General features: G+C 37.5%; 1 protein-coding gene across 1 annotated transcript in view; it reads right to left on the bottom strand.

Moving 5' to 3' along the window:
- Positions 1–24,367, bottom strand: part of NUP210L (nucleoporin 210 like) — a gene marked incomplete at its 3' end in the record, with an annotated part of 76,109 nt that extends 51,742 nt beyond the window's left edge. Inside the window, exons 1-10 of the mRNA XM_082674959.1 lie at positions 24,328–24,367; positions 23,360–23,453; positions 22,655–22,805; positions 20,700–20,832; positions 19,647–19,805; positions 15,018–15,086; positions 14,299–14,405; positions 13,496–13,636; positions 1,732–1,869; positions 1,108–1,266 (exon numbers count right to left, since the gene is read on the bottom strand). Coding sequence (XP_082531085.1) covers positions 1,108–1,266; positions 1,732–1,869; positions 13,496–13,636; positions 14,299–14,405; positions 15,018–15,086; positions 19,647–19,805; positions 20,700–20,832; positions 22,655–22,805; positions 23,360–23,453; positions 24,328–24,352 — 1,176 coding nt within the window. The 5' untranslated portion in view covers positions 24,353–24,367. The remainder of the gene's footprint in view (positions 1–1,107; positions 1,267–1,731; positions 1,870–13,495; positions 13,637–14,298; positions 14,406–15,017; positions 15,087–19,646; positions 19,806–20,699; positions 20,833–22,654; positions 22,806–23,359; positions 23,454–24,327) is intronic.

Below are 24,367 nucleotides of genomic sequence, written 5' to 3'. Positions count from 1 at the left end.
AACATGGTATATCTCTCCATCTATTTGTATAATCTTTAATTTCTTTCATCAGTGTCTTATAATTTTCTGCATACAGGTCTTTTGTCTCCTTAGGTAGGTTTATTCCTAGATATTTTATTTTTTGTTGCAGTGGTAAATGGGAGTGTTTTCTTAATTTCACTTTCAGATTTTTCATCATTAGTGTATAAGAATGCCAGAGATTTCTGTGCATTAATTTTGTATCCTGCTACTTTACCAAATTCATTGATTAGCTCTAGTAGTTTCCTGGTAGCATCTTTAGGATTCTCTATGTCTAGTATAATGTCATCTGCAAACAGTGACAGTTTTACTTCTTCTTTTCTGATTTGGATTCCTTTTATTTCTTTTTCTTCTCTGATTGCTGTGGCTAGAACTTCCAAAACTTTTGAATAAGAGTGGTGAGAGTGGGCAACCTTGTCTTGTTCCTGATCTTAGTGGAAATGGTTTCAGTTTTTCATCATTGAGGATGATGTTGGCTGTGGGTTTGTCATATATGGCCTTTTATTATGTTGAGGAAAGTTCCCTCTATGCCTACTTTCTGCAGGGTTTTTATCATAAATGGGTGTTGAATTTTGTCAAAAGCTTTCTCTGCATCTGTAGAGATGATCATATGCTTTTTCTCCTTCAATTTGTTAATATGGTGTATCACGTTGATTGATTTGCGTGTATCGAAGAATCCTTGCATTCCTGGAATAAACCCCACTTGATCATGGTGTATGATCCTTTTAATGTGCTGTTGGATTCTGTTTGCTAGTATTTTGTTGAGGATTTTTGCATCTATGTTCATCAGTGATATTGGCCTGTAGTTTTCTTTCTTTGTGTTTACCATATTATTGACTTTAGGAAAAATCTGTGTTGGCTTCCCATTGTTGACAGCAGGGGATCTTAGTTCCCTGACTAGGGATCAAACCCATGCCCCCTGCCTTGGAAGCGCAGAGTCTTAACCACTGGACCACTAGGGAAGTCCTGAGGATCATTTTAAAACAGCCAACTTGAAAAAGAAAAAAAAAATTTTAACGTGTTACTGTACTTAAATTTAGACAGTAATGTCTCAGAGGAGATATGAACGTTTTTTGGAGAGGTGCTTACCTTAATTTCCCCATATCGAAAAGGATTTTGTACATCTCGGGCCAAAACAGTGCTGTTCCCCCTGACCTGACCAGCTGTCGTCACCACTCCTTTAGTGGTTACCATGGCCACTGTTTCATTAGAAGAGGTCCAGGTGAAATTGCCACTGCCACCCTCTACCTATGAAAAAAATACACCCTTATATTTAATTAGTATAGGAAGAAAATTGGAATTTAACTGAAGATGTAAAATCTGGTGAAATAAAGTTTAGGAAATAATAAAACTATACAATAAATTATTTCTGGAACATTAAGAAACTGTGATGCTATATTAAAGTAACTAAATGGGGAAGGGTAATACTAAAGGGGGATTATGTAATGGCAGTATCACAAAATGTCAAAAAAGAGCACAGGGGAGCTTGACAAAACTTTATAAAACTCACAAGGAAAGGATATATGGAAGAGAAGGAAAGTACACCAAGTATTCTTAGGATGACAGTATTCAAGAGCATGATTTGGTTGTCACCCAAAACTGAGTTATACTGCTAGGATTAGGGGGAAATAAGATTTAACATTAACCTTCAATAAATTAAGCTATCAGAGAAACTGACATTTCTTTGTGAATTCTCATTATAAGACATCATACCTGTACTTTATAACGATATAACATTCCCATGGGATGATGAGGAAATGCCAGAAAGTTGGGTGTAAGCCTGATGGGAAAATAAATCTTCACTTCTTGCTGATGTATAATTGGAAATTTTATAGGCTGAATATCTTTATTCTGTAAGAGCAGGAAAAAAGGAGCAAAACAGATTTTATAAGGACTGTTCTTATGGTCCACATTCACATATAAAGCATCAGCAAAATGGTGTGTTAATAAATTATTCAACCAGTTTCTATCAATAAAAGAAAGAAAGAAACGTTCCTGTTCATTAGTGAAGCACAGCTACTACAGTTCAATAATAATGAAAGGGATTTTGATAGACCTAAAAGAAGTATCACAGTCATGGAAAGCAGTTTAAATTTCCTGAAATAAGAGTTTTATCAACATAGAAAGGGCAATCATAGTTTCAGAAAGAAAGATCTTTGGACATCTATCAGTTAAGTATATAAATTGTAAAGGCAAAGGAATATTACAGGCTATTCAGAAGAAAATAAAGAGAACATTTAAAGATGCTGGGGTAAGATATTCCCATCCTGCTTAAAAACAAGAGCAGGGTTTAGGGGGGTACCCATACAGGTAAAATAGAGTCCTCACACTCAACTATGTTGGCCTTTTTTCTTTGAAGGAAAACTCTACCTACCTATCTATCTATCTATCTATCTATCTATTTTTTAAAGAAGCCCTGAAATATTTAGCAACTGTGTCACATCTGCAGTAATGGCTCTGATTTTCTCTTCACTCTCTTAAGATGGCTAGCTGGATGTCTTTCAGTTTAAAAGAACATCACTGGGGCTTCCCTGGTGGCGCAGTGGTTGAGAGTCCGCCTGCCGATGCAGGGGACACGGGTTCGTGCCCCGGTCCGGGAAGATCCCACATGCCGCGGAGAGGCTGGGCCCATGAGCCATGGCTGCTGAGCCTGCGCGTCTGGAGCCTGTACTCCGCAGCAGGAGAGGCCACAACAGTGAGAGGCCCGCGTACGGCAAAAAAACCAAAAGAGGTAATAAAAACTTTAAACGTCTGACTTCCCTGGTGGCACAGTGCTTAGGAATCTGCTTGCCAATGCAGGAGACACGGGTTTGATCCCTGATCCAGGAAGATCCCACATGCCATGGAGCAACTAAGCCCATGCGCCACAACTACTGAGCCTGAGCTCTAGAACGCATGAGCCACAACTACTGAGCCCACATGCCACAACTACTGAAGCTCGTGCGCCTAGAGCCCATGCTCTGCAACAAGAGAAGCCACGATGATGAGAAGCCCAAGCACTGCAAGGAAGAACAGCCCCTGCTCACCGCAACTAGAGAAAGCCCGTGCACAGCAACGAAGACCCAGCACAGCCAAAAATAAAACAAACGAATTAATTAATTAATGAAATAAAAAATAAATTGCATTATGATTGCAGAACAAGGAAATATTGTAATAAGGGCTTCTTTTAGGGTAGTCATAAAATCTTTTAGATTTTTTAGGTGGATCTTGAGTTGGGAATTCAAAGCCCTGAACTAACCATTTTCTTTCCCAAAGTTACCCAGCACACTTAGAAACAACAATCAATAAACCCTATTATATCCCAGACTTTCACTAACATGTTTTATGGCAGCAACTACCTGGTTACCAAAAGCTTTGCCTTCTACATGCACTTAACTATAGTGTCTACAGGTGATAATTTAAGTAGCTGTTTTGCTATTGCATACCATGAACTATCAATGCTCACTTCTTAATCACAAGAAACAGGATCAGTAATGCCTTTAAATCTAATAATAGAGAACCCAGAATCAACTTGGAGATGCGAGTCTCCAAGATGGCCTCCACTGATCCCCACCCCCTGGTATTCACATCCTTGTGTAGTTCCCTCTACATTGTGTCAGGAATGGTTTGAATGAGCAATAGAATGTGGTAGAAGTGCTTATATTAAAAAGAAGAAAGGTATAAAACCGGTGATCCACTGTAAGATTCTTCCACAATAAGAAACTTAAAAAAGAAATGCATTTTAAATCCAAAGTAAGGAAAAGAAATAGGATAACAAAGGTAAAGGCATAAATCAATGAAAGAGAAAGTAGACAAAGAACTGGAAAAAAGTCAATGAAACCAAAAGCTTGTTCTTTGTAAAAAGCAATAAAATTGATAAATGTCTAGCTGGATTCATGAAGAAAACAAGAGAAACACGAATAACCAATATCTGGAATGAAAGAGACAACATTGCTACAGATCCTACAGACATAAAAATTAATAAGGCAATATTTTGAACAACTTTATGTGATTAATTCAACAATTAGATTAAACAGAAATTCCTTCAGAGACACAACCTATCAAATTTCACTCAAGAAGAAATAACCTGTATAGTTGTATATAAATTTTAAAAATTGAATTCAGAGTTTTAAACCTTCCCGTACACCAATCATTAGAGGAATGTAAATTAAAATCACAGTGATATACCACTTCATACCCATTAGAATGGCTATTATCAAAAATAGAAAATAGCAAGTGTTGGTAAGAATGTGGAGAAATCACAACCCTTGTGCATTGCTGCTGGAATGTAAAATGACAGCCACTGTGGAAAACAGTATGACAATTCCTCAAAAAGTCAAACATAGAATTGCCATATGATCCAGCAATTCCAATTCTGGGTATATACCCCAAAGATTTGAAAGCAAGGATTTGACAAAATATTTGTATACCCATGTTCATAGCAGCATTATTCACAATAGACAAAAGGTGGAAACAACCCAAGTGTCTATCAATGGATAAATAATAAACAAAATGCAGTATATGCATTTAATAGAATATTATTTAGCCTTAAAAAGGAATGAAATTCTGACATGCTACATCATGGATGAACCCTAATGACATGCTAAGTGAAACAAGCCAAACACAAAAAAGACAAATATTGTATGAGTCCACCTTTTTTTTTTTTTTTTTTGGCAGTGCTGTGTGGCTTGTGGGATCTTAGTTCCCTGACCAGGGATTGAGTCCACACCCTCAGCAGTGAAGGCGCAGAGTCCTAACCACTGGACTGCCAGGGAATTCCCTGTACAATTCCACTTATATGAGGTAACTAGATTAGTCAAATTCATAGAGAAAGAAAATAGAATGGTGGTTACCAGGGAATGGGGATGCGGTGTTCGGGGGGTGTTATTGTTTAAGGGGTAGAGAGAATCAGTCTGGAAAGATTATAAAGGTCTGGAGAGAGATGGTGGTAATGGTTGCACAACATGAATATACTTAATGCCACTGAACTGTACACCTAAAAATGGTTAAAATGGTAAATTTTATGTTATGTATATTTTATCACTATAATAATAAAAGACTTTCCATAAAAAATTCCAAGCTCAAATAGTTTCATTGTGAATTCTACCAAATATTTATGGAAGAAATAACACTAATTCTACAAAACTCTTCCAGAAAGTAGAAAAGAATACTTCCCAACCCATTTTATAAAACCAATATTGTCCTAACACTCAAACCTGACAAATACATTACAATAAAAAACAGAAGGAAAAAAAAAGCTATAGGCCCTGAAAAACATATACGCAAAAGTCATTAACAGAATTTTAGCAAATTAAATCCTGTAATGTATAAGAGGATAACAAATCATAAGCAAGTGAGGTTTATCCTGAGAATGCAAGATTGGCTTAATATTAGAGAATCAATCAATGTAATTAATTCACCATATTTAAAAGACTAGAAAAGAAAAACTATATTGATCACCTCAGTAGAGGCAGAAGAGCACTGACAAAATTCAGCACCAATTCATGATGAAAATTCTCAATAAACTAGGAATAGAAAGGGACTTCTTCAACCTAAGGATGAGCATCTACACAAAATCTATAGTCAACATCATACTCAATGGTGAAAGGGTGAATGCTTTCCACTTAAGGTCAGGAATAAGGCAAACATGTCTACTCTTAACAGTTCTATCCAGTATTGTAGTAGAGGTCCTAGCCAGTGCAGTGAGGCAAGAAAAAGAACTAAAAGGCATATTTATTGGAATGAAAAGGGTTAACTGCCTTTATTCACATATAACATAACTGTATATATAGGAATTCCTAAGGAATCTACAAAAAATTACTAGAATAAGTGAATTCAGCAAGCTTTCAAGATTCAAGGTAACATACAAAAAACAACTGTATTTCTATATACTAGCATGATCAAGTAAAAGGAGAAAATTTAAAAATACATATATAGCTTAAAAACATAAAACAGGGACAAATTTAATAAAATATCTTCAAGACCTGTATGATGAAAACTATAAGACATTGCTGAAAGAAAATTTTAAAGTCCTAAATAAGTTGAAAAAATATCACGTTCATAAATCCTAATAAAAAATACCAGCAGGTGGGAGATGTCTGCAAAAGTGTCAAAGTAGGGAACTCCAAGAACCTGTCCCCCCATAGAAATGCAAAAAAAAAAAAAAAAAAGTCAGAATTAACTTTGGAAAATACTCAAAAATACTCAAAGGTTTACAGCAACCAAATGTATGCTGAATCAAGAAAAAGGTGACTTTTTATTCATATATATAATTTTTAATTTTTATTTATTTATTTATTTTTGGCTGAGTTGGGTCTCTGTTGCTGCACGTGGGCTTTCTCTAGTTGCAGGGAGCAGGGCCTACTCTTCACTGCAGTGCGCGGGCTTCTCATTGCGGTGGCTTCTCTTGTTGTAGAGCATGGGCTCTAGGTGTATGGGCTTCAGTAGTTGTGGCACATGGGCTCAGTAGTTGTGGCTCGCGGGCTCCAGAGCTCAGGCTCAGTAGCTGTGGCACATGGGCTTAGTTGCTCTGCGGCATGTGGGATCTTCCTGGACCAGGGCTCAAACCCATGTCCCTTGCATTAGCAGGCAGATTCTTAACCACTGCACCACCAGGGAAGCCCCAAGAAAAAGGTGACTTAAGGCATTAAAGAAATTATTTGTCAAACCACTAACTGCCTACAAGCTAAAGGAATTGAGATTTTATACTACAGATGACAACACAATCTTCAACAAATAGTTTAGAAAACTCACTAAACATACAAGCAACTACAACCCACATCAAGCAATAACAACACACCCTGAGGAAAGGCAAGAATGTGATTTCCAAAGTTACCACGTTATACAGTTGACCTTTAAACAATGTGGGGTTTAGGAGTGCCAACCCTCTGTGCAGTCAAAATCCATGCATAACTTTACAGTCAGCCCTCCATATCCATGGTACCATATTTGCAGACCACCACGGATTATGTTGTATTGTAGTATGTATTAAAAGTGAAAAAATGTATAAGTAGAACTGCAATTCAAACCTATGTTGTTCAAGGGTCCACTGTAATATCAAAATGTTAGCTTTTCAACAACAAAAAAATTATAAGGTATGCAAAGAAACAAGAAAATATGGTCCTTTCATAGAAAAAAAGAAATTAACACAATCGGTCTCTGAGGAAACACAGATATTGGACTTACTAAACAAAGATTTTAAATTGAAGAGCTAAAGGAAACAATGGACATCACTCCAGAAGAATGATGTTTCACCAAATAGAGAATATTGATGAAGAGATAGAAATTATAAAAAAGGAATCAAACAGATATTCTGAAGCTAAAAGTACAATAACTGAAATGAAAACTTCACTAGAAGACCTTCACAGCAGATTTGAGCTGGCAGAAGAAAGAATCAGCAAACTTGAAGAGAGGTCCATTGAAGTTATTCAGAGTAGCAAAAAGAAAAAATAATGAAGAAAAATAACCAAGCCTTAAAGACCAGTGGAGCACATCAAGTAAATCAATATATACAAAACAGGAGTCCCAGAAGTAGGGAAAGAAAGGCGCAGAAAGAATATTTGAAGAAATAATGATGAAAATGTCTCAAATTTGGGCTTCCCTGGTGGCGCAGTGGTTGAGAGTCTGCCTGCTAATGCAGGGAACACGGGTTCGAGCCCTGGTCTGGGAAGATCCCACATGCCGCGGAGCAACTGGGCCCGTGAGCCACAACTACTGAGCCTGTGCATCTGGAGCCTGTGCTCTGCAACAAGAGAGGCCGTGACAGTGAGAGGCCCGCACACCACGATGAAGAGTGGCCCCCGCTTGCCACAACTAGAGAAAGCCCTTGCATAGAAACGAAGACCCAACTCAGCCAAAAATAAAAAATAAATAAATTAAAAGAAGGCTCAACATTAAAAAAAAAAGTCTCAAATTTGATAAAAGACATGAACCTACAAAAATCAATTAAACACAAAAGAAGTCAGTAATAGAAGAAATTAATTACCAAAAAAAGTCACATAGAAACAAATACCAAAACAGCAGAAGTCTTTCCTTATCAGTAACTATTTTAAATGTAAATAAATTAAACTCTCCAATTAAAAGGCAGAGGTTGACAGAATGGATAAAGAAGAACATGATCCAATTATATGCTATCTATAAGAGATTCATGTTAGATTCATGAATGAAAGTGAAAGAAGGGAAAAATATATTCCATGCAAATAATTACCAAAAGAGAGTTGGGGGAGCAGTCTATATTAATGTCAAACAAAATAGATTTTAAAAAATTGTTACAAGAGACAAAGGTCATTATAAATTGATAAAAGGGTCAATTCATCAAGACGACATAACAATTATAAACATATACCTACCTAACAAAAGAGCCCCCCCCACAAAATGAAGCAAAAATGGACAAAACTGAAGGGAGAAACAGACAGTTTTACAATAGTTGAATTTTAATACCTCAGTTTCAATAATGGATAGAACAACCAGAACAAAAGATCAATATGGAAATGGAGGACTTGACCAACACTATACACCAACTAGACCTAGCAGACATATACAGAATAGTCCACCCCAAAACAACAAAATGCTCATTCTTCTCAAGTGCACGTGGAACGTTCTCCAGGATAGGCCATATGTTAAGCCACAAAACAAGTCTCAATAAATTTAAAAACACTGAAATCATATGAAGTATCATCTTCAACCAAAATGGACTAAAACTAGAATTCACATGGGGAAAACTAGACAATTCACAAATATGTGGAAATTAAACAACCCTCTAAACAACCAGTGGGTCAAAGAAGAAATCATAAGGAACATTAGGAAATTCTGAGATGAAGGAAAACAAAAATACAACATGCCAAAACTTACAGGATGCAGTGAAAGCAATGCTCAGAGGAAAACTTATAGTTGTAAACATGTGTATTAAAAAAGAAGACAGAGTTCCCTGGAGGTCCAGTAGTTAGGACTTGGTGCTTTCACTGCCGTGGCCCGGGTTCAATCCCTGGTTGGGGAACTAAGATTCTATAAACTGGGCACAGTGTGACCAAAAAAAGAAGAAAAATCTCAAATCAATAATCTGACTGTATAGCTAAAGGAACTAGAAAAGGAAGAGCAAACTAAACGTAAAACTAGCAGAAGGAAGGACATAATAAAGATTTTTTTTAGAGCAGTGATTTAAAAAACTGAGAGTAGAAAATCAGTACACAAAATCAAAAAAACCAAAATTTGGTTCTTCAAAACGATCAACAAAATTGAGTTTAGCTAGAGTGACTAAGAAAAAAATAGAGAGAATACTCAAATTACTAAAATCAGAAATGAAAGTGGGGACATTACTACCAACTTTACAGAAATAAAAAGGATTCTAAGAGAATACTATGAACAATTGTCCACCAACAAATTAGACAACCTAGATCAAATGGACAAATTCCTAGAAGCACATCAATTAAAAAAACTGACCCAGGGCTTCCCTGGTGGCACAGTGGTTGAGAGTCCGCCTGCCGATGCAGGGGACATGGGTTTGTGCCCCGGTCCGGGAAGATCCCACATGCCGCGGAGCGGCTAGGCCTGTGAGCCGTGGCCACTGAGCCTGCGCGTCCGGAGCCTGTGCTCCGCAGCAGGAGAGGGCACAGCAGTGAGAGGCCCGTGTACCAAAAAAAAAAACCAAAAAAAACCCAAAAAAACCTGACCCAGTAGAAGTAGAAAATTTGACCAGACCTATAGCAAGCAAAGAGATTGAATCGGTAATCAAAAATTTTCCAGCAAAGAAAAGCCCAGACCTAGATGGCTTCGGTTTTAAATTTTCTTTCTTTCTTTTTTTTTTTGCGGTACGCGGGCCTCTCACTGTTGTGGCCTCTCCCGTTGTGCAGCACAGGCTCCGGACGCGCAGGCTCAGTGGCCATGGCTCACTGTCCTAGCCGCTCCGCAGCATGTGGGATCTTCCCGGACCAGGGCACGAACCCGTGTCCCCTGCATCGGCAGGAGGTTTCTCAACCACTACGCCACCAGGGAAGCCCCGATTGTAAATTTTCACAAACATTTAAAGAAGAATTAACACCAATGCTTCTCAAACCTTTAAAAAAAAGAAAAAAGAAGAACAAGATGATGAAGAAAAAAAGAAAAAGGAGGGAACTCTTCCTAACTCATTCTAAGAGGCCAGCATTTGCCCTGATACCAAAATCAAAGACATCACAAAAAAAGAAAACTACAGACCAGTATAATTTAAGAATATAAATACAAAACTCCTGAAGAAAACAATGGCAAACCAAATCCAGCAGCATGTTAATAGGATTGTACACCATCACCAAGTGGGATTTTTCCCAGGAATTCAAAAGCAGTATGATATATAAACGTCAGTCAATGTAATATACCAACTAGTAGGATGAAAGAAAAAAAAATGCTTAAAGACATTTGAGAAAAATCCAACGCCCTTTCACAGTAAAAACACTCAACAACCAGGAGTGGAAAAGAACTTCTTCGATATGATAAAGGCCACATATGAAAACTCCACAGCTAACATCATACTCAATGGTGAAAGAATGACAGTTTTTGCCCTAAGATCAAGAACAAGACAAGGATGCCCACTATTGCCACTTTTATTCAATATTGTACTATAAGTTCTAGCCAGAGAAATTAGGCAGGAATATGAAATAAAAGGTATCAAAATGGGAAAGGGAGGAGCAAAATCATCACTATTTGCAGGTGATATGATCTTATATATGAAAGATCCTATAGAATCCAGGAAAAATACTAGAGCTAATAAACTAATTCAGCAAAGTTGCAGCATAGCAGATCAACACATAAATATCAGTTGTACTTCTATACATTAGCAATAAACAAACTAGAAAGGTAAATTAAGAAAAAAATTCATTACAATATCATCAAAAAAGAATAAACTACTTAGGAATAAATTCAACCAAGGAGGTGCAGGACTTGTACACTGAAGACTACAAAATATTGCTTAAATAAATTAAAGACAATCTGAATAAATGGAAAGACATCCCATGTTCACGTATTGGAAGACCTAATATTGTTAAGATTGCAACACTCTCAAAAGTGATCTACAGGGCTTCCCTGTAGATCTGGTGGCACAGTGGTTGAGAATCCACCTGCCAATGCAGGGGACACCGGTTTGATCCCTGGTCCGGGAAGATCCCACATCCCACATCCCACATGCCGCAGGGCAACTAAGGGCAGGGCAACTAAGCCTGTGTGCCACAACTACTGAGCCTGTGCTCTAGAGCCCAAGAACCACAACTACTGAGCCTATGTGCCACAAGTACTGAAGCCCATGTGCCTAGAGCCCATGCTGTGGAACAAGAGAAGCCACCGCAATAAGAAACTCACGCACCTCAACGAAGAGTAGCCCCTGCTCACCACAATAGAAAGAAAAGCCCACGTGCAAAAACGAAGACCCAACACAGCCAAAAATAAATAAATAAATAAATAAAGGAGTAAGGGTGAGCTCAGATTTTAAAACATAACATTTTTTAAAAGCAGGATTGGTGGGATTGAAGAATAATTGCAGAATAGAGTCAAACTGCCAGAAATACCATAACAATGGATTTTAAAAATCACTGTGTATTAAATATTGTTAAAAAACTGGATATATTTTAATACTGAATATAGATCTATACCTGACCATAACTAATCCAAACACCATTCATTCATTTAACAAATACTTATTTGTATCAACTGTATGTTTAGTCACTCAGATGTTAGGGCAACAGCTGTGAATACAGTAGGCATAATCTTTGCCCTCAAAGTTTATAATCTGATGAAAGAAGCAAATAATAACAATAAACTACGATGAATATTTTGATCTGAGAAGTTCAGGGAGCTCTAAGAACATATGAAAGGTGAAAACATGCCTGAGGAACCAACGTTAAGCTAGCCCTATGCATTGAGTAGGGAGAAAGGGTTGTAGACAAAAGGAATTATATTTGTTTATAAAAAATGAAAATAAAATAGAGGCAAAAAGAGACATTTTTTAGAAACTGAAAGTTCAGTATGGCTGAAACATAAGAGAGGAAGCGTGACAAGACCTGAGGTTGGAGAAGTTGTCAGGGGCCAATCATATAGAGTCACAAACTCAAACGCCTACAGGTATCAGGTAGATATTATAAACAGGTTTATTAAGCTGAATATAAAATAACAGGGAATGGCAGGAAACACAGCAGGCTGAAAAGTATAGTCTAAATGTTGTAGCCACTATCTCTTCCAGCTAATCACTGTCAGATTTTCATATAATCTAGAGAATCAGAAATCTTGGATTTTATTTGAAATTTCCCAATTAAAAAGAAACTTACACACCTAAATAAAAAACAAGATTACAAACCAAGATAGTCTGCAGGCCACCAGATTGTGATCTCTGTCATAGAGGGTCCTATAAAACTACATTAAGAAGTTTAAACTTTACCGTAAAATCAATGGGAAGCCACCAAAGGAATTTAAATAGTAAATACATAATAATTTTTGTAGTTTTTGGAATATCATTCTAGCCACGGACAATATTGGAGGTCAGAATATCAGTTTAGAAGCTACTGTGAAAGTCTAGGTGAAAGACAGCAATGTCTTCTTCACCTAGTAAGAAATGGGTTTGAGAGACATTTAGAAGAACTGACATGGCATTCAATAATGTACTGAATGTAGAAGGTGAAGGAGAAGGCAGAGTCAAGGGTGACTCTTGGGATTTTGTCTTAAACAGCTGGGCAAAAGGATCACTGGAGAAAAAGTAGGTTTGGGAGAGGGAAACAAATTTGACAGACAGTTAAAAATCAGATACTTACACATTTTAGACGCATTAGAAACAGATTCATTCCTTATCCCTTTACCTTGTAACTCCATTTCTGTTATTATACCATAAGAAAATTAACCAAAAGGAATAAGAATTATACGAAGATACACAGTTATGCCATTTACAAAGTAAAAAAACTGTTAAAAATGCAAAAGTTCAAAGTTGGTGGCATGGTTGAACAATTGGCATATTAACCCTTTGGATTTTTAGAATAGAAAGTACTCCTATGTGGACCTGATGACACAAGGAAACGTGCACATGAAATAATTTTTTTTTTTTTTTTTTTTTTTGTGGTACGCGGGCCTCTCACTGTTGTGGCCTCTCGTTGTGGAGCACAGGCTCCGGACGTGCAGGCTCAGCGGCCATGGCTCACGGGCCCAGCCGCTCCGTGGCATGTGGGATCTTCCCGGACCGGGGCACGAACCCGTGTCCCCTGCATCGGCAGGCAGACTCTCAACCACTGCGCCACCACGGAAGCCCTGAAATAATTTTTAAAGGACCCTCAAATGACATACATACACAATGACCACAAATGCAGATATATGCATTAACAGAAATTGGAACAGAAAATTTGTAGAGGTATAAACTACTAAGTGTACTGTTTATTAGTTTATTTTGTGAAAGATAAAGGTGGGATATGCCATATATGTGCTTGCAAATCAACAAGTCAGGCAAGTCTGGTCAGTGTTCTCAGGATTCAAAGACCATCCTTTTAATTCCTACCTGGTAAATGATGGAAGTCAGGGATGCATTTATCATGACCACACCATGTTTCAGGGCTTTCACTACATTGTAAGATCCATTCACAGTAGTCAGCTGCTCTTCAAAATACTCTCTTGGGAATTGGTACATAATCCTGAGATTCTGAAAATCAGCCCAAAATCAACACAAACCTGAAGACATGCTTTTTCCCTAAAGCCATCTTAATCCCAAAGCATTAAAAAAAAAAGTGTGGCTATGCATTCTGGGGGTTAAAGAAACAAAAACAAAATCTTTGCTCTCCCTCACCAAATTCTAAGTTGGAAAGATGTCATTTTAAAATGGTACTAGTTTTTGAAAGATCCATTAATGGCAAGTAATCAAAAATAGGAAGAGTCGAAGCTTATATAAATTTTAGTGTAATCTGTGCTATTCCATAAATTGACAGTTCTCAGGGGAAAAAAAAATGGACACTGGAGAGTGACTACAACACTTCACATTTAATGGTCACACTATTACTCTCACCACTATAAAACTCTGGTGACCATCTCTGAAATGAAGTTGTAAAATGAGGATTCCCTCCAAAGTGTTATCATTGGTGTCAACTTCATCTCTCTTCTATAATTCTAACCAGATTGTATCTTTTACTTCTGGTTTAGCATTCCTCAAGGATAGAACTATTTAATAATAATAATAATAAAGTAGTAACTTGCATTTTCAAAGGTAAAATCTGGAAGCAAAAGAAAAAAAGTCTTCCTAGCCAAAAAGATTGCCCACTCAAGGAGTTATCCTTAAAGGGGCTAGAAAAATACAAAAGAGAGACTCACATCTGAAATATAGACTTTTGTGCTGCTTTTATCAAATACTTCTACTGTAATAACATACACCTGCCCCACCTCTAGACTCCAACGGTCTCCAGGTTGGACTGTGAAACCTGTACACAAATCAAGAAACAAAAGTATTAGAAGAGGCCAACATTTTTCTACAATGAATTTAAAAATACAAACTTTAAAAAGCCATTTAAAGAGCAAAACTCAATAATAGGTGGAGATGGTTTCCAAAGTAGATCCTTTAGTTGCCTCTATAAAATTGTATAATAATTTGGAGTTCCAAAGATCCTGGCTTAACTTAGCTCATCTCAGGTATAAAGGAAACACTCTCACTTATATCTGTATACAAATGCCACTCCACCCCCAAACCAACAATTTTGCTCATTTCTGATATGTCAGGCAAGATTTCAGCTGATTTCAGTCAGATTCATTGTTTCATATGGCTTAAGGACATTAGGTTTCTTTTTTCCTTGTATAAAGTCTCTTTTTCTAACCCAACGTTGTATTACATGGAGCTTCATGTTTTATAACAATGTTTCAAGATGCTTTACTCTTGCAGATAGCATTTAACCAAAACAATGTGAGAAAACATGTCAAGTAAGGTTGAATTTGAAATTAGTTAAGTCTCAAAATGAAGCACTCTAGTCTTTAATGCACTCATTTCAGTGAAATACTTTAAGCTATTCAGCTTTCTGAAAATTATTATCTAAAAATACCTAGAAATCCAGGCTCTACAACATATATGGTGCAATTTGGGAGTCCAGACAAAGATCGCATATGGACATCTTAATTTTTGCTTAAGGAAATTGTATGAGCTAGTTGGGTGAAAAGAGAAATATGAGTTACCAAAAATAAATAAATAAGTCCACAAATGAAAGCAAATAAAAATTCTATCTTTTATTATCCATTGGAAAGCAAAACTTAAATGTGTATATTCTGAGAAAAATCTGAGGGCTCAGCAATCACAGGAATCAGGTATTCTTGAATTTCAAATATGAGGAAGATGAAATGAGAGAAAAAAGATCATGCTCCATGTTTTTAATATTCATTTAGCTGTGGAACTCTTTCCTCCTGCAAAATTCTTACATAGGAGCCCATTATGGAAAGCAGGACAAAGTGGCATTGCCCTGGCTAAAGAAATGGTCAGTGGTGGATGGAGAGGGAGGGAGAGGCATGACTTGCCATCCAGCCCAGCAACTTGCCTTGGGCTCTGCAGACAGTTTTAAAAATCACTAGTTGATTTTCTATTATCTGTGGCAATTCTTTAATACCAAAATGTTTTCTCTTTGCCACCAAAGATACTTCTAGGTCACACATCATACTACCCATTATTCCCTTTCGTTAAATTTTAGCAGGAGACTTCCCTGGTTGTCCAGTGGTTAAGAATCCACCTTCCAATGCAGGGGACTCGGGTTCGAGCCCTGGTCAGGGAACTAAGATCCCACATGCCGCGGGGCAACTAAGCCTAGGTCGCCATAACTACTGAGCCCATGCGCTCTGGAGCCCCTGCGCTGCAACAAAGAGCCCGCCCTCTGCAACTAAGACCCGACGTAGCCAAAGAAGTAAATAATTTTTAAAAATTTTAGCAGAAATAAAAATTTATTCTGTTAGCCTATACACAATCTAATTAGTAACGTATTTTCCTCTCAAAAATATACTACATCCAAAAGCTAAGAAGAAATTATTTCTGCTCTGAGAAATATGCTTCTGAAACGACTTAATGGAAAACACTCATTATTTCAAAGTACACTAATTTAGAAGTTCTATTAATTCAGTCATGCACTAGGCTATAGTTTAGCACTACATTATCTATAGTGATAATGAAAGCAAAATATTTAATCTATTTCAGGGATCAAACTTTTAAAGCTGTCCCAGTACTCCAAATGAGCTACTAATATACATACAATTGATATGATAATTAAAATTACTTTTAATCTATTCATTAGAGCAAATCTTTTAAACACTGTAGGCAACTCTGTGCCAATCTAGGTTTGGTTTTGCTTATGTACTGTATTCATAAAATATAAAAGCTAGAAGGAATTCAGGAGTACATCATTCCTTTCGCTTTTACAGACAAGGAAACGGATCTCGATAGGTCTCTACACCAGTTCATTCCTCCATTATCAGAATAAGATATCTTCCTTTCACCTAATCCTTCCATCTGTTCTGAATCTCATTTTCTCTTGCCCCACAGAAATCTTACTCCATCAGCTGGCCTTCTTTTCTTCCATATCTCTGCCATCTCTCTGTTTAACTTATAGACATATTCAAGTTTCTCTTAACTTAAAAAAGTTCTCATGCCTTTTTCAAAGTTCTACCTTTTTGCCTCCTTCTTTTTAAAGCCAAGCTGTTTTTATTGAAAAAGTGATCCAAGACTTACTGGTTACTACAGTCTTTCAGTCTTTATCTTAGTCTTTATCTCTGCCTATTTCACCTGAGGAACATTCTCTTTGTAAATTCCTCACTTGGTTATCATGAAACCTCTCTCCTGGTTTTCCTACTACTTTTTTTTTTAAAGATTTTTTTGATGTGGAACATTTTTAAACTCTTTATTGAATTTGTTACAATATTGCTTCTGTTTCATGTTTTGGTTTTTTGTCTGCGAGGCACGTGGGATCTTAGCTCCCCGACCAGGGATAGAACCCATACCCCCCCGCACTGGAAGGTGAAGTCTTAACCACTGGACCGCCAGAGAAATCCCTCCTACTACTTTTTATATTTTATTTATTTATTTATTTATTTGGTTGTGCTGGGTCTTAGTTGTGGCAGGTGGCTCATTAGTTGTGGCATGCGAACTCTTACTTGCGGCATGCATGTGGGATCTAATTCCCTGACCAGAGATAGAACCTGGGCCCCCTGCAGTGGGAGCACGGAGTCTTATCCACTGCGCCACTAGGGAAGTCCCCTTCCTACTACTTTTTTTGTTGTTGTTAATTTTTTTTTTTAATTTTTATTTTTGGCTGTGCTGGGTCTTTGTTGTTGCACGTGGGCTTTTCTCTAGTTGTGGTGAGCAGGGGCTACTCTTCGTTGTGGTGCACGGGCTTCTCATTGCAGTGGCTTCTCTCGTTGTGGAGCATGGGCTCTAGGTGTGTGGGCTTCAGTAGTTGCAGCACACGGGCTCAGTAGTTGCGGCATGTGAGCTCCAGAGCATGCGGGCTTCAGTAGTTGTGGCTTGCGGGCTCAGCAGTTGTGGCTCTCAGGCTCTAGAGCACAGGCTCAGTTGTTCCGTGGCATGTGGGATCTTCCGGGACCAGGGCTCCAACCTGTGTCCCCTGCATTGGCAGGCAGATTCTTAACCACTGCGCCACCAGGGAAGTCCCCTCCTACTACTTTTTAAACATTCTTTCTGGGCCTCCTTAAAGTCCCTCCTCTTCCATATGAACCTTACAAGCTAACATTCCACAGTTCTGTCTTCAGCTCTCTTCTCCTCTCACTCTGTATATTCTCCCTAGGTGATTTTGTCTACAACAACAGCTTCAACTATCACCTGGCTATAAACTGATAACTTTCAAATATCTGTCTTCATCTTGAATCTTTCTCCTCCAGATGCATTTCTGCTTGGATGTCTATCCCACAGATACTTCAAGTTAACATGTGAAAAACTAAACTAGTTTCCTTTTCCCTTAAACCTGCTCCTTCTTTTATATTACCCATCTCTATGAACAACGGTACCACCAGCCACCCTAAGGCAGGTGCTGGAACAAACTATGAATAGTCACCATCCATGTCAAGAGATAAATGTAGTATATTTTAATAGTTACTACTTTGAAATAAATAACGATATGAACTGAGAATATGAAAAAAAAATCATGGTAAGTCTGCCTGGGGAATTCAGGGTAGTGCCTAACACACAGCTGGGGCTCAGTAGGTATCAAATGTCTTAGTTTACTTTGTAGGTACTATTGTATTTGTTCACAAATGTCCTAGGCACCTTAAAATGACTAGAGAACAAACAACTTTGAACCAAACCTCTCCTGAGTGTTTTAGACAAATAATATAATCAGCTAATTAACAAATACTATTCTACAAGAAATACTGTACCTTTCAAGACTGATAGGTTCCTACTCAGAGTTAAGCCTACTAAGCCCTACATGATTACTCCCTCTCCTACTCTATTACCTCTTCTACTACTTTCCCCTTATTCTCTGCACTCAGCAGCAGTGTCTTCCTTGCTCTTCTGTAAACATGCCAAACATGCTTCTGCTTCAGAACCTTTGCAATTGCTATTTCCTCTTCCTGGAGCTCTTTCACCCAGATATCTGTATGGTTCATTGCTCTGATGTGGCCTTATCAGAGAGGATTTCCCTAACTACCCTGAGTAAAATAGTCTGTATGCTTAGCACTTAGAGCAATGTTGAACATATAGTAGAAATATAATAGATATTTGCTGAATAAATTAAGTTATTTGAGATTCAAAGTTTCAAAAATAGGAAATATTTCAATATCAAACACTGAGAATTTTATGAATTTCCTGAAAATTTCAGTTTTCTGAGAATTTTAATCTTTATACTGTTTTGTTTTCATTGACTGTAGTAGAGCTCTATGTATCTCTTTGTTCAATCTTACAGAGCAGGTTTAGTGAATTTTTTTAAATTTTATTTATTTATTTTTGGCTGCACTGGGTCTTCATTGCTGCACGTGGGCTTTCTATAGTTGTGTCGAGCGGGGGCTGCTTTTTGTTGCGGTGTGCGGGCTTCTCATTGCGGTGGCTTCTCTTGCTGTGCAGCATGGGCTTTAGGCACGCGGGCTTCAGTAGTTGTGGCACACGGGCTCAGTAGTTGTGGCTTGCGGGCTCTAGAGAACAGGCTCAGTAGATGTGGTGCCCAGGCTTAGTTGCTCCACGGCATGTGGGATCTTCCTGGACCAGGGCTCGAACCTGTGTCCCCTGCATTGGCAGGCGGATTCTTAACCACTGCACCACCAGGGAAGCCCAAGTTTAGTGAATTTTTAAAAATTACTCTCAATTTAACAAATATTAATTAAGTAGCCACTTCAGACAATACCATCTTTTCTCAATTATTCATGTGAAAATAGGAAAGAACAAATTAAATAACATTTACACAAGTTCCTCCAAACTGTTTTCCCCAGTCTCCTATTTATAATTTGATTGAGGTTGCACATACGCTCTGAAGTCAACAGGTTCCAAGTTCCAACTACTCTTCTGTACCTACCCTTTGTTAGAAATTATGACAAAAATAATTTATAGTGCTTTGTTAAAAATAGAACCTATAGAAAATAAATGTAGTAGTATTATAATCATGCTTAACTAATTATTTTACCAAGGAACATGTATAGCATGCTCAAGGAAATATAGATTGGCAGCGAAAACTTGAGCAAAAGGATACTTTTATGGATAAAGACAAGGTTAGCGTGGCCCAGTTGGACAGCAGTCACCATGGCTGTTTTCTCATCCAGTAAAGCCACTTTCCCAGGAAGAGACATATTACATGAAACTCTGTGGTTTTGCAATTCCAGTGTATAATGTTCCAGGGGAAATTTCACCTCTGTAAGACATGAAAGATACATAAATGTAACGAGGGCAGCCATTCCAACGGACAATGGTGTATTGTTGGATTATAAGAGGAAGCAGGTCTAAATAAGAGTACAATCTGCTTTTAATTTCCCTCACTACGATGAATTTCTACACGTAGCCATTTTGAGGAGAATACTATATGAGTTTATTGTTGGTATTGCTTATATTCTTAAAACTCAGTGAACTGAGAGTAGGAGGCGGGATCCTCACTAAAGTAAGTAAAGGACTAATGTTAATGGAGCAAATGCACACTTTATAAATTCAGTGGGACTTTGGGGGTCAGTAGAGTATTAAGTTTTTTAGTTAATGAACTGAGTTTCTCAATAAACACCTTTTGCAAAGATCATTCAAGTCCCTTCTGGTAAAGTTTCTTCACTTGCCCTCTAAAAGCTAGTAAACTTTTGGTTGTTGTTTTAATAGACAATTCAGATGTCTATGGGCACTGAAGCTAAGCAGCATTAGCCGGTTTAAGACATGGAGACTATCTCTGCTCAGTATTAGCTCAAGTACAGCAATTAAGGGATATAGCTAACAATGCAGGGGTTAGAGGAACTGACACCACCCCCCACTCCCTGATCACCATGCAGTTGAAAATCCGCATATTAGTCAATCCTCCGTAACACCAGTTCTGCACTCATGCACTCAGCCAACCACGCATCGTGTAGTACTGTAGTATTTATTGAAGAAAATCCGTGTATAAGTGGACCTGCACAGTTCAAACCCATGTTGTTCAAGGGTAAACTGTACTTGATCACAAAATCTAAAGACAGAAAGAAGTATTTTGCATACATAATGTGGAGTTGCTTCTCTTGTCAGCAGAAAGGATTTGGGAAATGTTAGTCTTAGGAAAAGATAAGATATTTACCTGTCATTCTTCCCTGAACCATTTTTGCAACTCGATATTTAATATATGCTCCTACTAAGAGATAAATATCATGGGATGGTATAAGAAATATATTCTCCAAAACAAGCAGACGTATCAATGCTGCTGCCACTTTCTAAAAGAAGAAGGAAAAAAACACAAAGTTTCCATAGGCAAAATCCTCAAGGTCATCTTCCTCATTAAAGTTTACTTTTAATAAGTTTCTTCTGAAATATTTTATCAAGATTTAAAAAATGCTTTCTTAATCACAGATCATAATTTCAGTTAGCCTTAAAAAGTGATCATGGGACTTCCCTGGTGGCGCAGTAGTTAAGAATCTGCCTGCCAATGCAGGGGACATGGGTTCGAGCCGTGGTCTGGGAAGATGCCACATGCTGTGGAGTAACTAAACCTGTGTGCCACAACTACTGAGTCTGTGCTCTAGAGCCCACGAGCCACAACTACTGAAGCCCGCGCACCTAGAGCCTGCACACCTAGAGCCTGTGCTCCGCAACAAGAGAAGCCACCGCGATGAGAAGCCCGAGCACTGAAAGGAAGAGTAGCCCCCGCTTGCAGCAACTAGAGAAAGCCCGTGCGCAGCAACAAAGACCAAACACAGCCAGAAACAAATAAATTAATTAATTTTTAAAAAGTGATCATGTCAGCTCGGTGCTTTGTGACCACCTAGAGGGGTGGGATAGGGAGGATGGGAGGGAGGGAGATGCAAGAGGGAAGAGATATTGGAACATATGTATATGTATAACTGATTCACTTTGTTATAAAGCAGAAACTAACACACCATTGTAAAGCAATTATACTCCAATAAGGATGTTAAAAAAAAGTGATCATGAATATTAATACTATATTAACTTTCTAAGTCACTCAAACAAAGAATAGAAAATGACAAGCTTTCTAAAGGAGAAGAGTAGGTAAATAAAAAGGCACTATGCTAAAATGGAAAAAGGTAAGACTTAACGGTATGCCATGGAAACTCTTTTTTTTTTTTTTTTTTTTGCGGTACGCGGGCCTCTCACTGTTGTGGCCTCTCCCATTGCGGAGCACAGGCTCAGCGGCCATGGCTCACGGACCCAGCCGCTCCATGGCATGTGGGATCTTCCCGGACCGGGGCACGAACCCATGTCCCCTGCATCGGCAGGTGGACTCTCAACCACTGCGCCACCAGGGAAGCCCCATGGAAACTCTTTTAACCAACTTCCAGTGAACTGAATTAGATTAAGTTACTCTATATCCCTTGTTGAACGTATTGATTCTTGTGAAGGCTTACTCAATACAAGGTTAATAGGCTGCTCTCTAGATGTCCACACACCTTCCTGCCACTTGAATTAAACGCTTACCAAAATGACATTTGTTTTTCCCAACCCTGTTTATGTCAGTTGCACTTTTAATTATAATTACATTAAAAAACAATTATATGAAAAGAGTTGTTTCTATAAAAATTTAAATGTTTTGAAAAGAAGTTAAAGGTAAGCTGCTAAAATGTACTGCTACCAAATTAGGTGTAGGTGAGAAATGTAAAAGACTGGGGGAAAATCCTTGAAAAATATAGAATCCTGCACTCAAATTGTTTCACAAATGTGTAATTTTTCACTTGACCATAAAATAAAATGAAAAAAAAAGAAACTAGAAGCTGTAATTTATGCAAGAACCAGTATGTATATTTCTAACCAGTGAACTCACAGCCAAAGTTCTTGGACCTACACTTCAAAGCATTGGTGAATAAAATGCAGTTACATGTTTTAAGAGAAAATGTCAGTTGTAATTGGGTAATAACATGTTTAAGGAAGACAAGTTTGTAAAAAATGTTTATCCATTTCAAATGACTTTTTCAATTGGCCCAAATCATATCAGGTTAGAAGGCTTCTACTAAGAAAAACATAAAAACTATGTATTCCATAGGCAAGACTATTAAATGAAAGTTTATAGCACAAACATTTTACCTTATAGAATGGTTCAGAAATTCGAACTTTTACAACAGCAGCACCAGTTCTAATCCCAGACACCAAAATCATATCTCCTTGTTTCTCTTCCTTTTCCATCTCAGCTATATACACAGGGGGAGAATATTCTGCTTCAGAGTATTTCAAAATCCTAAAGAGATAAAATAAGGTTTGTTTCTAGTAAATTAATGAGTCTTCTTCCAAAAGGCTCTGAGAGACTTTAAACATAATGTCTTCAATGTCTATATAGTGTCAAAAGTTTTAAATTTCCACCTGGACTAGATAGAAGAAAAATACTTAATATGCTTCTGGCTAAAACTGTTGTAGGACTAAAACTTGCATTGTCTGAGAGCTATTACTTGGTACTGAAGACAAAACTTCATACTATTATCCACTCACTGTATTTCGGCATGCATAGATAGCTTGAACAATAAAACTGGCAGAAGATACACCTGACAAATACTTGTACAGTCCTGAGCTCATGAACTCTTCTGCAGTGGCTCAAATTAAACTATCATAAAGATACCTAAATCCATGCCATATGTCATTCTACCAAAGACATTTCCCCCTGATAAATTTATCTGTCCCAAAAAGTTCCAGATAGAAAGATTATCAAAGCCCACACAAATGACTGCTCTTCAGTGTGGTACCCAAAGGCAGATGTCTCCTTCAAAGTCAGATGGTTATGTTTGATTTCAAGGTTACCTAATTTTGCTAGACAGTTCTTCTCTTGCTGATTCATCATCCTGGGCAATGCTCCACTCAAAAGTCATCCCTGCCAAACTACTAAAAGTATTTCCTGTAGAGCAAGCCAAAAGCAGACAAGACAGAATCACATATTCAAAAATATTCAGGTATCTTTAACAAGAAAGGGAAACCTAACTAGAAAATTATTTTTAGGCTTCTTTCATTAACAAATAGAAGCACTATCATTAATGAATTAAAACACAAATACCAGGAAGACCCCTACACGAACAATGTAAGTACTGTTGTTGTATAAGCCTTCTAAAAGTGAAAAGGACTCTGATTAAATTCTGGTTGACAAAATTATGGCACTCTTTCTGTTCCTTTCGACATAAAGGCCACCTTATAGTCTACCTCAGGGTTGACAGGTATCTCTAAATCCTGATCCCTTCAATAAAAATTTTTATATAAACTAGAGTTGAATATTTCTAATACCTTAAGTTTTCAGATTTATAAAAATCACTCTTTACTAGTTTACAAAGAAAGAAGCAATGCATTTAAATATTCTTTTTTTTACATATTACATTAATATAGTATATTAAAAGCATGTAAAATCAGTCTCAAGAAAGATAAACTTAAAATTATAAAACTTTTTCACAGGTTTACATTTAATTTTCCTGGCCTATGGAAAGTAGACTGATCAAAACAGAGCTAAAAATAAATTCCAAAAAGTGTTCTTAATTGTTGATCTAGGGACCATTAAAACTCAGTGGCAGAATCTGGATTTTAATTAGGAAATTTTAATGAAAGTATGTAGCTAATACATCATACCATACTCAGAATTATTAATTCCTCATGTACATGAACTTCATATGAGAAAATAAATATTATTTCCAGTCTACTTTTATCTCTCAAATTGCTGTTTCCAAATGCTAAACACAAAGGTGTTTATTCTATTTAATTTTGTTGAATCCTTTGACATTCTTTACCTTCAGCATCCAATGCCCTCACCATCAGTTCCAGTGGTGA

This window comes from Grampus griseus (assembly GCF_964374135.1).
Source record: "Grampus griseus genome assembly, chromosome: 1".
Classification (NCBI taxonomy): domain Eukaryota; kingdom Metazoa; phylum Chordata; class Mammalia; order Artiodactyla; family Delphinidae; genus Grampus; species Grampus griseus.
This window is presented reverse-complemented; position numbering and strand designations above follow the sequence as displayed.